The following is a 14663-nucleotide window of genomic DNA, read 5'->3' as shown; positions in this document are numbered from 1 at the left end:
AACCTTAGTGGAATGGACCCTGCAGGAGCTCTGCATGCAAAAGACCTAATGACTAGAAGCCTGTGATGGGTACCTGGAACCTAAAAAGAAGGAACTTTCCCATCATTTGGAGAAAAGCGAGAGGTAGGAAATGTTGGCCATGGGACGACTGAGACAAGATGAGGCTTTCCCAAGGAGGTTGTACCCAAGGTAAGCAATAAAAACAGGTATGGCGCAATTAGAGATGTTTACAGCATAACAAATGGGTTCAGCGGAGAAGGTGTCTGGCGTTGTGGAACACTGCCTGGCTTCGGCTTTCATCTTTGCACCACTGGAAGATTTTAAGAACTAAAAAAGTGACTAAGATGAAAGGTAAAATCTTGGACCAGAGCGAGGCATGATATTCATTCCAGCAACAAAGCAACCTCAGAGGCAACTAAATTCAGCTTTGCTATGCTTAAAGCTTTTGGCACCAAAACCATTGCAGCTGGAGCTCAATGGTGAGACATCTGACTTTAAGGGACCCTCATCAGCCACAGCCTTGGAGCTTTCAATGGTGAAGGATTTTTACACTCATGTAAGGTGCTAAGTTGTAAGGTAAAGACATAGACTGGAATAACCCACTTGGTCTATCTGACTCCCAATGTATTACAGTTTTCTAGATGCCTTTTGTCTTAAACCTTTAAAAATCACATTCCCTTATCTGATGTTAATCATTTTGGTATCTTTTTGCTCATTACATTTATCTCTATATTTCTAAATTGGCTTGGGAATTTTACTGTGTTGTTTAGTTGACTTTTAAATTATTGGTAGTGATTGATCTTAACATGCACTTCCCTAAGGATTTACTGTTGCTTGTTCCTTAGCTACCAGAGGTTATGAACAGACTCTCTAAAAACCTAACTGGATCAGTTATTAAGTTGGGATCACCTCCTCCCAAAATATTAACCAGATTTCTGTCACTTGATTGCTATATGGGGTTTTATAACTTTAAAGAAGATATAGAAGAGTTTGAAAATAATGCATTCTTGAAGAGAGAGGCAATGGAAGTCGACTACCAGGAGTCTGAAGTGATCAAATTTCCTGGTCCCTATTAGTAGGCAGGCAGCCTACTGAGGGATGACTTTAAGGGAGAAGCTCGGGCAGAAAAGAATAGAGACTATGAAGTAGTCTAGTCTTCGAATAAACAAAGATGGTTAGGCCATGGATAAGACAGATGAGAGAAGGAAAGGCTTGATTGTCCTATGTAGCCTTAATTAGAGTAGGCAAGCCTTGGCTGTTTTGCTGATGCACAAGCTTAACATTGATGGTGGCATCAGAGAAAATCAAATGTATTTGGTTGCTCTGGCAATGGACGTTTAGAGGCTGTTGAGTGGGAGCGCAAGAAAGCATCCACACGCTAACTGATGTGATCAGGTACAAAACAGACAGAGTTTAAGGGCGTAGGAAGATATTCAGCTCTCAATGAGACTTTTTTAGACACAGTTTTAGACAGCTGATGTTACCCATAACAGAATGGGAGAGAAGTGAGTGGTGTTAATATGTATGTGAGTTAGACTGGGGGAAGGCATGTGCGCAGGTGAAGACCATCTCCTCTAATGACTGCTTCAAGCTAATCCATATTCATTTTCTCCACATGACCTATCTCACCCTGAACAAAACTGGCTAGGATTTACCCTTGCACGACTTCAGCATGCCCTACATTTGATATGCATAGGTCAGACCTTCTGCATATGTTTTGGCGTGCTCTTGAGTGGTCGCATTCTGGGACTCTGCTAAGACCCTGCAATTGATGATTAGTGGTTCGCTGGTCTACTCAATGAAACAATGCTTGTTGGGCATATTCTATACCAAGCGATCCTTGAAGATGAGGACATGTATAGCAGCACAGGGCTCAGTGTTGGCTACACAAAGGATCGCAATTCACTGGGTCTCCGCTTGGCTCCCAGCCATGAGACTTAGGAAAAGGATTTGCTTCAATAAGTGGTAGCAGATGCGCATCACCTACAGAGTACAAAAAGGAATGAAAGAGTGAGTTAAGATCTTCCTGACTGGGCAGAAATGCTTTTCAAATTAATTGATCCCCAAACAATAGAGCACCTTGAATTAGAATCTGTAACTTGATGATATTGTTAGAGAGGAAAAAATGCAGCTGTAGCGCATTGTATTAGATGTGGAAGTTTGTATAGTGTGGTTATATATGGCATGTTATGGGCACTAATTATACAGGTGGGGTAGGAAATGGTACCAGTTATGATGGAAGTACAAAAATGTGTATAGTGATGTGTTTCAATTGTTTTTTCTTTGAGTTTATTTTTGTTTTCTGCTAAAACATAATTACATGTATTTAAAAATATGTATGTGACTTGCAACTCCATTGTCATCTGGCAGGCCACATAGAAGTTCTTTGTACAGGTTAAATTAATTGAGAATGGCGTTGAACCCTACTCCATGCATAGGAAGTACAATGGATTGGAAATTTCCACCTTAACAAGTTGGACATGACTAAGAGAAGAGATGGCAGTCTGTCCACTACTCTACCATGCATACTCAAGCAGGTGTAAGAAATGGATGCCAGTGTTGCCTAGTCTAATGTATCTAAAATGCAGACAGGTCAGCACTACAAGCATTTGGGTGTTTCTAACCTTCTGCATGTTAGGAATATTATCAACCACCACGTTATGGAAAACTGTGAGAATGTGGGTTCTTAGTTGAATAGGTGTGAGCCCTTATCAAGCAACAACTACAGCCCGTGTCAGGGTGAACCATAAAAGTCACTAAATTAACCTGTGCTTAACCATCTGATAGCGTGGCACAAAAGCAGTCAAGCTTAAATTAAAGGCAATTTGTAAAGTATTTATGCAGCCTACAGACACACATAATGTGAAAACTTGACACAAGAAAAATACCACACCAATTTAGCAAAATAGAGTAAAATTAAATAAATGATTTGACACCAAAATGACAAAAATCCAACCAATGAGACATTCAATCACCTGGTGAGTGAATGTCTCAGTTATGGACTAAAACTGGAAATAGATTGTGAATCAAGGGGCAAGATTAGTTAAGAATGCTGGGACTGGAGTTGGATAGTGATGCGTTTTCAGTTGTTCAAGGAAAGGGATGCCAGTGATATGTAAATATTAGCTGACTTGCTTCCATATAGTTCACATAGGAAAATAATGGAGAACAGTATTTTGAGTCAAATCTGGCTAACTGCTGTCCAGGAAATGGTTCTGGAATGGAACACCCCCAGACACAAATGAGAGAGCCTTTGAAGGGGTCTCCTGAATTGTCATCTCAACTTCAGCCTACCTCTGATCTGTCTTTGAACCATTATTTATTTAAATAAGATCTTTGCTCTTCAGGCCAATGCCCCACATTGCCACACTATGGAAAACTGTGAGAATTTGGGTTCTTAGATGAATGGGTGCGAGCCCTTATCAAGCAACAACTACAGCCCTTGTCAGGGTGAACCATAAAAGTCACTAAATTAACCTGTGCTTAACCACCTGGTAGCTTGGCACAAAAGCAGTCAAGCTTAAATTATACGCAATTTGTAAAGTATTTATGCAGCCTACAGACACGAATAATGTGAAAACTTGACACAAGAAAAATACCACACCAATTTAACAAAATAGAGTAAAATTAAATAAATTATTTGACACCAAAATGACAAAATTTCAATCAGTAAAACCAGAGATATATAATTGCAAACGTTTATGGTAAATATAGCGCCTAAAAGCACAAAGCAAATGTAGCAGTTATTGGATCTTGCAAGACCAGGCAAAAGTCACAGGTTTAGGCCAACCACAATACACCATGGGCTGGAAACAGGGAAGGTTATTCCCACCTAAAAAATGTAATTCTAAAGTCCTGTGCACATTTTCCAGTTTGAGGTGGACAAGGCTGCAAAAGTGCTGCAGATGGTCATTGCTGTAGCGTAAACAGCAGGGCTGGAGTCGCGGACGGTCATCACTGTAGTGCGAAGATCCTGTCCAGGCATTGCAGGCAGTCATTGCTGGAGTTTCATGTTGGCAGTCACCACAGGTTGTTAATGTAGCATGATGTGTAGATCTTGCATTGCCAGCTGTTGCTGGTGGTCGTTGTAGCGTGAGGTTTTCACAGGTGCTTCAATTTGGTGGTCAGCGAGGGCAGCAAGATTCTGTGCAAACAGTCCTGTCCGCAGTCACGAATAGCTCAAAACTTCAGGATTTTTCTTTTTTTGAGCCAGAGGAATACCCTCTGATGCCAGCCAAGTGTCAAGGACCTGGGGAGGCACATCTCAGGTATCAGGTACTCAGTATTGCAGAGGCTAGCAAGTTCAGGCCATTGCAACTGCAGGTCCAGGCATCAGGTCAGCTTGGAAGGTGCAGGAAGGACTCTGGAACTTGTTAAGTCCTTGCAGTCCAGAACAGGAGGTCAGTCAGCTGACCCTTGGAGTCACTCAGCCTGAGATGAAGGGCATAGGTCTATCTTCTATCTCAGAAAGCAGAGTAGGCATCAAGCAGCAGGGCATCATTCCTCTGTAGTATCAACAGGTACAGGAGTGGTCTGAACAGTGTACCGAAGAATGGGTCTGAGGGTGCCCACTTTGAAGTGGGAAAAGCTTCAAAGATACTTTGAAGTGGGAGTTTTTCTCTGCTAAGGTGTCTGGAATTTCCTGCCCTGATCCCAGTCAGTCTGTCTGGGGGCACAACAGGATAGTGTGAGGTTCCTTGTGAGTGAGCTGAGGCAGCCCAACTGAAGTGCAAGTGTGTTAGGTGACAGCACCACCCACTCATGGCCCATCCTGCCAATCCCTAGACCTCCTTTGCGGTAGTATCTGGGAGGACTACAGAAAGGACAACTGCCAACAACAACACCTAGTCATTTGACACAGGAACAGGCTGCAGCACCAATTGGTTAGAACAATAAATTGACAACTTTATAAAAGTGTAATTTTCAGAACTGTGGCTTAAAATACGACTTTACCATTAAGGAGGGTTTTAAATTACAATTCATCAGACACTAAACATGCCATTCCTACCTGCTCCCACACAAAAGTTATCACTTCTTAAATGTAAAGGTAACCCAATGTTATCCTATGGGATGGATAAGCCTTGCAATAGTGGAAAACAAGTTTGAGAGTTTTTCACTACCAGGATATGTAAAACTTAAAAACACAAGTCCAAATTTTTAAATACACAATATCCTGCCCTTATTGCTGTTTAGGGCTTACCCTAGGAGTGGCTTATATGTATTTAAAGGGAAGGTTTAGACCTGTCAAAAGGTACATTTTGCCTGGTGGAAATGGCAGTTTAAAACTGCATACAGGCTTCAGTGCAGACCAGAGACATGTTTAAAAGTGCTACTTAATAGGGTGGCACAATAACTGCTACAGGAGTATTATATTACATTTAATTTACAGGAGCTGGATAACATAGTACCACTTTACTAGGGATGTACAAGTCATTTAAATATGCCAATTTGGTGTAAGACAATTTCACCATGTTTAAAGGCAAAAGGACAAGCTTTTTAGCACTGGCTAGCAGTGGTCAAGTGCAGAGAGTTCTAAAAGCTAACACAAACAGGTTTAGAAAACAGGAGGGGTGAAGGGTCAAATCTTGGGGTGACCCTGCAGAGAGGGACAAGTCCAACAGTGACCATTGTTCCCTAGTTTGTGAGTTATTAAAAGGATGCGGACTGGAAATACTGATTACTACTTAGTATTCCTCACGCCAAAGCAGGCTGCACTAAGTTCCTTTATCAAATCAAAGGCTGGCAGTCATCATGGAGAGACAGAGCTGGCTGGACTAGGTCTGCTCAATGGCACAGAATGTGCTACACTTCAGCATGCTGACAATGAGCTAAGAGATTCCCAGCAAGACGCGAATTCTGGAGAGAAGGCGACCATCATGGATTATAGAAATAACTTCCTTTGTTGTTTGCTTCATCATTTGCTGGAAATTGTGACACAATGTTAATGCAGCCAGATGCTTACCATAATGATCTTGGATTTCCCTTGCCAAGACCAATTGCTTCCTAAGGAATTGTACTGATGGTCATTCAGAATACAAAAAAGTATTTTGAAAAGTTGAAGACATTTATCTGAAGTCTTCTAAGACTTTGGTTGTCACTTTAAAATAATGGTTCAGGCAACAGAGCAGGAAGGGTTCTTAGACTGGACTATGTTGCATATGTATATATGAATGTCGCATACATGGTATGAGAGTCCTAATACAAACATATAAATCACTACAATGTTACCTTTGTGGTTATCTTGAAGTTCTACAGAAGTCAAGTTGAAACTGTAAACTCATACTTCACAAGAGAGTGTATGTGGCAAAGCTTTAAGAAATCATTGCAATCACGGGGAGGAGTGCTAGTGTGCCTGTGTACATATAACATTTGTTTTGGTACTTGTATTGCACAATATACAGTGTTACAAAAATCCAAAGTTCACATGGAACCATGAAATATAGACAAAATGTCACAGTCGCCTGTGAAATACGGATTGGATCATCAAATTGACAGCCACAAAACTATTCTGCAGAGCTTCATCATTGTTTAGGTCATTAGAATAATGCAACATGGAGGGCCACATTATATGGCATAGTTATCTAAATTATGAGGCAAAAAGCAACTTACACGACACATTATCAGTATTATTTTTACAAATTGAAAGAGGGAGAGAAAGAGAGAGTTGGTTTTGCTCAGATATTGTTCTTGTTATTATTGTTAAGCAAATAAGCTAAATGACATGTTACTTAAAGACATGTCATGTTATGTAGATATCCACTACATGTGTAGACATCCATGACAACAGAAGTGTTGAACCAAAGTGGTGGAGTCATGTGGCTCTGTGTATGCATTAGTCCCATTATCTTTCCTCAATTCTACCATAGGGCCTCATATTCCTGTTTATGAAGTCACTGTTGGGGCTGCAGAGAGTTGGAAAAGAGTATTGCTGCCCCAGGATTCTGCACACAAGCTTATTGCAGCCTTCATTATGGGCAGCGCGGGCTCTAGGACAGAGTGACCAGTGCAGCTGCACCATGGTGCTTACACCCAGTGGTGGAGGAAGGGGCAGGAGGAACATGTATCTTATGGGTTTAAAAACACCCACTGCAGAGTTTCTTGTGTGTGGGACAGTGTTAAAGAAAAAATAAAAATGTCAGGATAACTCAGGTGATTATTGTTCCTGCTGGACAAAGATAAATTTTTTCTGGTGTGAGATATGACTCTTCATGAAGCAGGTGTGATAATTTGGGTTAATGGCTAACTGGAGTGAGAGCCCTGGTCATGCAACAGCCATAATCTATTACATGGTGAACCACAAAAAGTCACTGAATTAACCGTGCTTAACAATGGGTTAACCATGGGTAGCTTGGCACAAAAAAATAGTCAGGCTTAACTTAGAGGAGATGCTTAAAGTACTTTTGCAGCACTTAAACGGTAATACAGTGAAAACCAACAGAAAAAAATCCCATACCATCTTAGAAAAATAGAGTAAATTTTATTCAATTATCTGACACAAAAACAACAAAAAACCTGATCAGTAGAAGTGGAGTTATGGATTTTAAAATGTTAAGGTAAAATCGCCTAAAAGATAAAGCGACAACTGTGGACATTTAGTTGCACAAGACTGGGTCAAAGCCAAAAGTTAAGGCCAACTGTGATGGGGCAAGTTTCAGAAAAAGTGGAATGAGCCCAGTAAGTGCTCATCTTTGGAAAACATTCTGAGAAAAAATGTCTGAGAAGGTAAAGTTCATCGGAGCAAGGCTGCTTGAGGTGTCCGATAAGAGAGCGTCACTGTTAGGTGGCCTTGAGTCGAAGCTGCAGAGAAGATTTCTTTATTCAGGCTCAGTTGCCAAAATGGTAGTCAAATATCTCCAACAAGATAAAGCAGAAGGCTATAGCTGGAAGACATATCCATGCTCGGATACCCCTTTAGTGAAGGGCCACTGAAGCACATTTGCTGCTGCAGAGCAGAGTGTAGCGGGAGAAGCCGCAAAGTCAATCCGACAGGTAATGCACCTCAGGCAGAGAGGCAAGCAAGTTGGTTCTAGTCTCCTCCTGTTTCTCAGAACACTTTTTGCCCAAATATTGTCCTCTGTTTTATAAAATGACCATCTGGGTACCTTTAACACCACTACCAAAGATCCATGACTGATGGGACACCTCTTGAGGGCCCAGGACTCACTCAGGCTGGGACCAGGTGCAGGCTCAAGAAGGTGGGAGCCTGTTATGTCCCTGTAGCTCTGAACAGGAGGCCAGCAAATTAGCACTTGGAGTCACTTCTGGTAGTCCTGGGTGCAGGTGTAGACGCAGGGCTCAACAGTAGGGCTGGCCTATTAGGGTTCAGGGCCGACTACAGGCAGCAGGACAGTCCTACCAGGTGTAGCAGCAGCTCGGCAGAATGCACAGCACGTCACAGCAGCAGGCAGTCCTTTGAGTCTTCCACAGGTCCAGTAGTGAACTGAAGAGTGGGCCTGAAGGTCCTATTTTTATATCCTGGTGCCCTCCTTCTGGAAGGTGGGAGAAGCTTCTGGAAATGTTATTTGAAGTGCGTGGAATTTCCAGACTCTCCCACCCTGATTCATAGCTGGCTGCAGTGACATTACAGGGTCATTAGGCCAAAGGACACAAGCTATTCAGGTTTAAGTGGGGTTGTGCTCAGCTCTGCCCCCACCCCCATCCTGCCATCAGATAGCTCGTTGAGGCATACCTAATCTCTTTATTGTGTGACTGCCTGGGGGGAATTCGCAAAGTTTAACTGTCAGTTACACCCAGTCATGTGACCCAGGCGCAAAAGGGCTAAGTGCAGGAAAATGCCAACTTTGAAAAGTGTAATTGTAAAACTTTTAATGAAAAATCCAACTTTACCATCATAGAAGGTTTATAATTATAATTTCATAGATATCAATCATGATATATCTATCTCCTCCCAATTAGGAATTACAGCATATCAAATGCAATTCGGAATCCCCAAAGTTATCCTTTGGGAGAGGTAAGTCTCACAGTAATGAAAAACAAATTTGGGAGTTTTTCACTCTCAGCACATGTAAAACGTAAAAGTACATGTTAAACTGTTTGACTACACAGCACGCTGCACTATGGGCTACTTAGGACTAACCTCAGGGGTGACATATGTAATAAAAGGGAAATTTAAGGCTTGGCAAGTAGGTTTAAAGGCCAAGTTGACTTAGCAGGGTGACACTGCATTTGGGCTGCAATGACTGGCCTAGGACATATTTTAAGGTAGTACTTAAGTAGGTTAATACACCTGCTGCAAAGAATGTGTACCATTGAGATCACAGAAATTGATTTTATGTGCATAGGTCAGTGGGTTACTGGTTTTCTGACAGAGATGATGGTGTTACTTGCAGTTCATAAGTTACAATCCTAAAATAGCACAGTGATCTATGAATTAATCAAACAGCTGCATACAAAATGCAAGCCATAGGGTTGGAACCTTATGTTTTCCCCAGTCTTTCATTAATGCTATGTTGTTAAAAAGGGTAGAAATGCACTATTATTAGTAAAGGCAACTTCAGTGCTGTGGTACATTTTAAAATATAGTGCCTAGTAGTATTGATGACATGTGACTCATACACCTTGTAATCCTCACTGTGTTATGTAACATTTCCTATAGATTGATTTACACATGTATGATTCATTGGTACGAGTAGCACCACAAAAAAAAAAAATGCATGTGAGAGAGGGGCTATGAAGAGATGAGGGGCACTGTTGGAGGGTAGTAGTGAGAGAACTCATGGAGATGGCGGTCATTGGGAGGGGCGCAAAAAAAGTTTGTTGCACCGGGCGCTACCAGCTCTAAAATCAGCCCTGATTATGGGGAATACACAAAAAGCTCCTGGTGGTGATAATCTGGGAACAGACTATACAGCGTGGTTTGAACACTGTAAGGCTTTCAATAAGGGCTGTACAATATGAGCATGGGGGGGTCCTTTAACTCTTATAACCAAATTTATCAGTGTTACCTAGAAAAATATAATCTGCTGTAAGACAGTTGCTTTTTAACAATATGTTTTGTCTATTTGACTTAATAATTGCCATATTCTCTAGATACCATGTATAAGACTGGACAGAAACAGCTTTTTAGGGGAATGTGTACTTAAACAAAATGATTTATTTTCTTTTACTCGTAGATGATATAAAGAAGCAACTTTCACTCCATGTACAACATACTTTGTTTTATTTGTTGTTTGTTACTGAAATGTATTTGGTCAATGTAACATGAAACTAATCACCTGCATATTAAAATACTTTTATCACACTGTAGATCATAATAGAACCTAACAAAATAATAAAATGGTCATTGAACGTCATTGCAAAGCTAACATAACAGCAAAGATACTGATGGCCCCAGTACACAACCTATGAACACAACCACAGTAATCCCAGGCTACCAGTACATCAATCAAAAGCTCTATAAGAAACAAGCATTATACTCTACCTGATCAGGTCTCCCGTCAGTGAGCAGATATACTGCCTGTGTGCTAGAATCGGCCAGAGCAAGCTGCAGAGCTTTTAGCGTGTTTGTAGAACTTCCAACCTGAAAATAAAAGAGTTCCAGGATGACCAAGTTTGAAATGAAATAATCTGAGCGAATGGTGGTTCAGGTGGTGTTTTAGTTGTCCTCACAGAATCCTTTCTACCACTGCCCCTTGACAACATCTCAGAAAATAGCTTTAAGCAAATTAATTACAGATCATACAGCAAGTAGAGAATCAATATTGGGAGAGAATGCATGGTAACAAAAATAAATGAATGTGTCCTTGTAGAATGTATCTCATGATGCTCATCGGGGGCGTAGCTTCAGGGGGGTATTTGGGGAGTTACACCCCCCCAACAATAAATGTATTTTCTGAAGAGTAGTTGGGTACAGGTGCTTTCAGTCAGTTATGGTGAGGTGTCTGTCTGATTTCACCTGGAATTTATGCACACACGTACTAACAAAAATACACACTCTCTATCATCTCTGTTTTGAAATCCCCCAAAAATGTTCATTATTTTACAAAATATTGTGTTTCTCCCATTTAGTACTTCTACCAACCCACATTCCTCTCCTTTTCCACTGTCCCTTAAGCACCTCTCATGCACCCTGCTTGTTATATAATGTATTCTAAAATTATATGCCAGCGTGTTTCTCAGGAAATCTGAAGCTCTCTGAACAACTCACACCCTCGATCATCATACACATTCCATTTGTTTGTTTGCCTTCATCTCAGGCTCCTCATAATTCTCCCTCGGTCTGTAGGTTAACCCTTTGCCCCACCTTTTTTTTCTCACTGCCCCCACACTTTATCGCTAGCTCCACACAACAACCATTACAGTAATGTCTCACAGCCAGATCCAATGGCACCAAGCATCAGCCCATGTTTCCCCTATAGTCATATACCTCGCTGCAGCACCCCTGCCCCTCTGGCCTCAATGACTCCCACATTCCACCTTCCTACTGTCCTCTCTATGTCACTGGTATACAACCTCTAGTATACACCTTCAATGTACCTTGGATGCACGGAGACAGCATGGATATAGTGCTGATGTATACACTTAAATCATAGTGCTCCTGTCCCTCTGCCCTTCAAGATACCAGCATCCCATCTTCCCCTTGGCACCTATGTGTCACCTGTAGAACCACTAGTATCCAGCATCACAGAACAGCTTCAATGCAACTTGGATGCACCATGGCAGCAAAGATGCAGTACTGATGTATACGCTTAAACCTGTGTCTAATTGGTTGAAAGGGACTTGAAAGCGGACGAATCAGTAAGGTTGGTTGAACAGAACAGAAGAGAAAACAGGGTACTTTTTTTCTACTTTAAGAACAAGTCTGCAGTGTTGTAGTAGGAAATGTGATTGTTAACAAGCACAAGGAACGTAAGATGTGACTGGTAATTTGATGTATTGTCAACTTATGTAATACTGCTAGAAAGTCATAAGGACTTGGAGGTGGTGGTCCTGAGATGCTAGTCTTGCATCTGATTAAAACATTATTAAAGAAACATTCAGCTTCTCCCCTCCTCAGTGCAATTCCTCTGATTCAATGTGGTCTATTCATAAAGGTAAACATATACATGAGTAAATCTACATGTGTAAGATTACTCTCACACTTTTCCGTAACTTTACTACTTTAGGCTATTCACCATTTACGAGTATAAAGTTACTCGAAAGTGTAGAATCTGCAGATAGATAGAGACTCTAAAAGATAAGGCGTTAATGAAGGTTAAATAATTTTTTTCATCTGATGGAGACTTCTAGTTGAAAATTTCCGTACTTCACAATGGATCCCCAAGCAATAACCTCATGGATGTGGGACAGCAACAAGGATTTATGCTAGACAATCCTGTTAGACCAAATGGGCAAAGTGTCCATCTCACCAGACGTGACTGTCCATGCAGTAGTGCTTTGTAAACGTGTGCAATATATACAGGACAGGTACTCTGCAATCTAACGCAATGGTCACAGCCTTGGCTCTGGTGGTGTGCAGACCTGCCATCTTGAACAAAAAGCTCACCATGTGAGGGGAAAATAAACATTCTGGGGCTGGTGCCAATGTCCTGGGGTGTTTTCACAACCACTAATGGACATCTGCAGTTCAAAGTCTCAGAAAATGAGCTTGTTTTTCCTGTCACCATGTGATATTGGCTCGTCACCAGGTGAGCATGTGATAGGAGCCCATATTGTATGTCACACGGTGGCACCTTGTGAGTTGGCAGGTCTGGGAGTGAGCAGCAAACTTTCATGAGATTGTTTTTTTAGCCAATGTGTGGCAGATTTTGATGCAGAGCACTATCCATGGTGAGATGGGACGCTTCTACACCGCCTTTCCTTTTTTGGCTCCAGTGTACCTCACAAAGAGTTGATCATCCACCCAGAACTTTTTTGTACGGTCAAGATACAATGACAATGCTCTTTTTGGATCCAGACAGTGGTGTTTCTCCTCTTCTTTAGAGGGGTTATGGGAAACGTAAAAGGTAGGCAGGGTGATGGACTAGCCTTCATGAAAGGAAGTTCCCACCTTCAGTAGGAAGGATGCTGTAGTCCGAAGGACCAGTATGTCTGGGTAGACAGAAAGGTATGGAGGCTAAAAGGACAGAGCCAGTAGCTCACTGACCCGCTGGGCAGATGTTATAGCCATTAGGAAGGCCAATTTTATGGTAAGGTGCCTGATTCAGCAATTGTGTAAAGGCTCGAAAGGAGCACACATCAGACACATCAGAAATGTGAGGGCTAAATTAAGGTCCATTGTGTAAAGGCTCGAAAGGAGCGCACATCAGAAATGTGAGGGCTAAATTAAGGTCCCATTGTGGCATAAGGAAGGGTGCAGGTGAGAATATGTGCTGGAGACCTTTCAAAAATCTACGTACAATAGGAAACTTAAAGAAGGATGGCTGATCTGGCAACCTCAGAAATACTGAGATAACTTAAAAATGGCCTTTCAAAGTGCCCAAAGCCCTGTTGGGCCAGTGTAAGAATAAAACAAAAGAACTTGGAAAAGAAGGGCAGAAAGAGGATCAACTTGTCTTTCTGTATATATTTCATGAGCGTGCTCTATCGCCAGACATATACAGTTTTGGTGGAGGGGCACCTGCCTGCCAAGATAACACTACAGACTTCAGGCGGGGATTGAAAACTGTCATCTGTTTTCAGGTTCGGGTGCAGAACCCTGCCCTGTTGCTGCAACAGAAGATACTCCCAAAGAGTTTCTGTGCTCATGCTAAACTGCTCCATTCCCAATCCAGAGCCACAAGAAAAACTTAGGCCTGGTCATTCCTGATATTCTTGAGAACTCTGGGCAGGAGTGGTATTAGGGGAAAGGCTTACAGGTTGCCTGAGCTCCATTCGAGATTAAAAGAGCCTTTAAGTGAGAGCCATCTTTAAAACTCCAGTGTGTAAAACTGATGACATTGCGCATTCTCAATGAGGTGAACAGTTCTAACCAAGGCTTGCCCCATTCTTGGAAGAGACCTTTTGCCACATTTGGGTGGAGATGTTATCCGTGATCTGTTAGGCATCAATGGCTGTTTGTCCTCCATAGCATTCATAGAGCTGGTCAGGTGTTGAACCACCAGGGATATGTCCTTACGTTCCAGCCATGTCCAAAGGCGCAGCGTCTCATGACAAAGGGTCCATGACCTCACTCCACCCTGTTTGTTGCAATACCACATGGCAGTGGTGTTGTCCATGAACACCTCTATCAGCCTTCCCCTGACTGAGGGAAGAGAAGTCTTCAGTGCAAGTCGAATCACTCGCAGCTCCAACCAGTTGATGTGGAGCCCACATTCCACTAGAGTCCTCTGATCTCCACCTCTCCCAGAAGGCCGTCCCCCTTCAAGAAGTGTCACTACAGTCAGCTCTGCCACTGAGCAGGTTGCAGTTCATTAGCCAATACTGATGGTCCCACTGGAGAGCCCACATATGCCAATTGGCATGTGTCACAAGTAAAATGCAGGAGACCAAAAGGCCCAAAATCCTCAGAGTCAATCTCACTGAAATCCAGGATTGAGGGCAAAACATCAGTATCATAGCCTAAATATCCTGGGCTAATCACTCTGGATGAAAGATTCAAAACTTAATTGTGTCCAGAACAGCTCAGATGAAAGGGAGTGTCTGAGAAGTCAGGTGTGACTTTGACATGTTGCTAGTGAACTTGAGCGAGTGCGGCAGGTTTG

At 42.1% G+C, this 14663-nt stretch overlaps 1 protein-coding gene across 3 annotated transcripts in view; it reads right to left on the bottom strand.

Annotated features, from left to right (window-relative positions):
• Positions 1–14663, bottom strand: part of VWA3B (von Willebrand factor A domain containing 3B) — an 829217-nt gene that overhangs the window by 588545 nt on the left and 226009 nt on the right. For all 3 annotated transcript variants that reach the window (XM_069204269.1, XM_069204271.1, XM_069204270.1), the window contains one exon: positions 10442–10540. In XM_069204269.1, coding sequence (XP_069060370.1) covers positions 10442–10540 — 99 coding nt within the window. The remainder of the gene's footprint in view (positions 1–10441; positions 10541–14663) is intronic.

The sequence above is a fragment of the Pleurodeles waltl genome, chromosome 8, assembly GCF_031143425.1.
Source record: "Pleurodeles waltl isolate 20211129_DDA chromosome 8, aPleWal1.hap1.20221129, whole genome shotgun sequence".
Lineage (NCBI taxonomy): Eukaryota > Metazoa > Chordata > Amphibia > Caudata > Salamandridae > Pleurodeles > Pleurodeles waltl.
The sequence above is the reverse complement of the archived record's forward strand: the minus strand, read 5'-3'. Positions and strand labels throughout refer to the sequence as shown.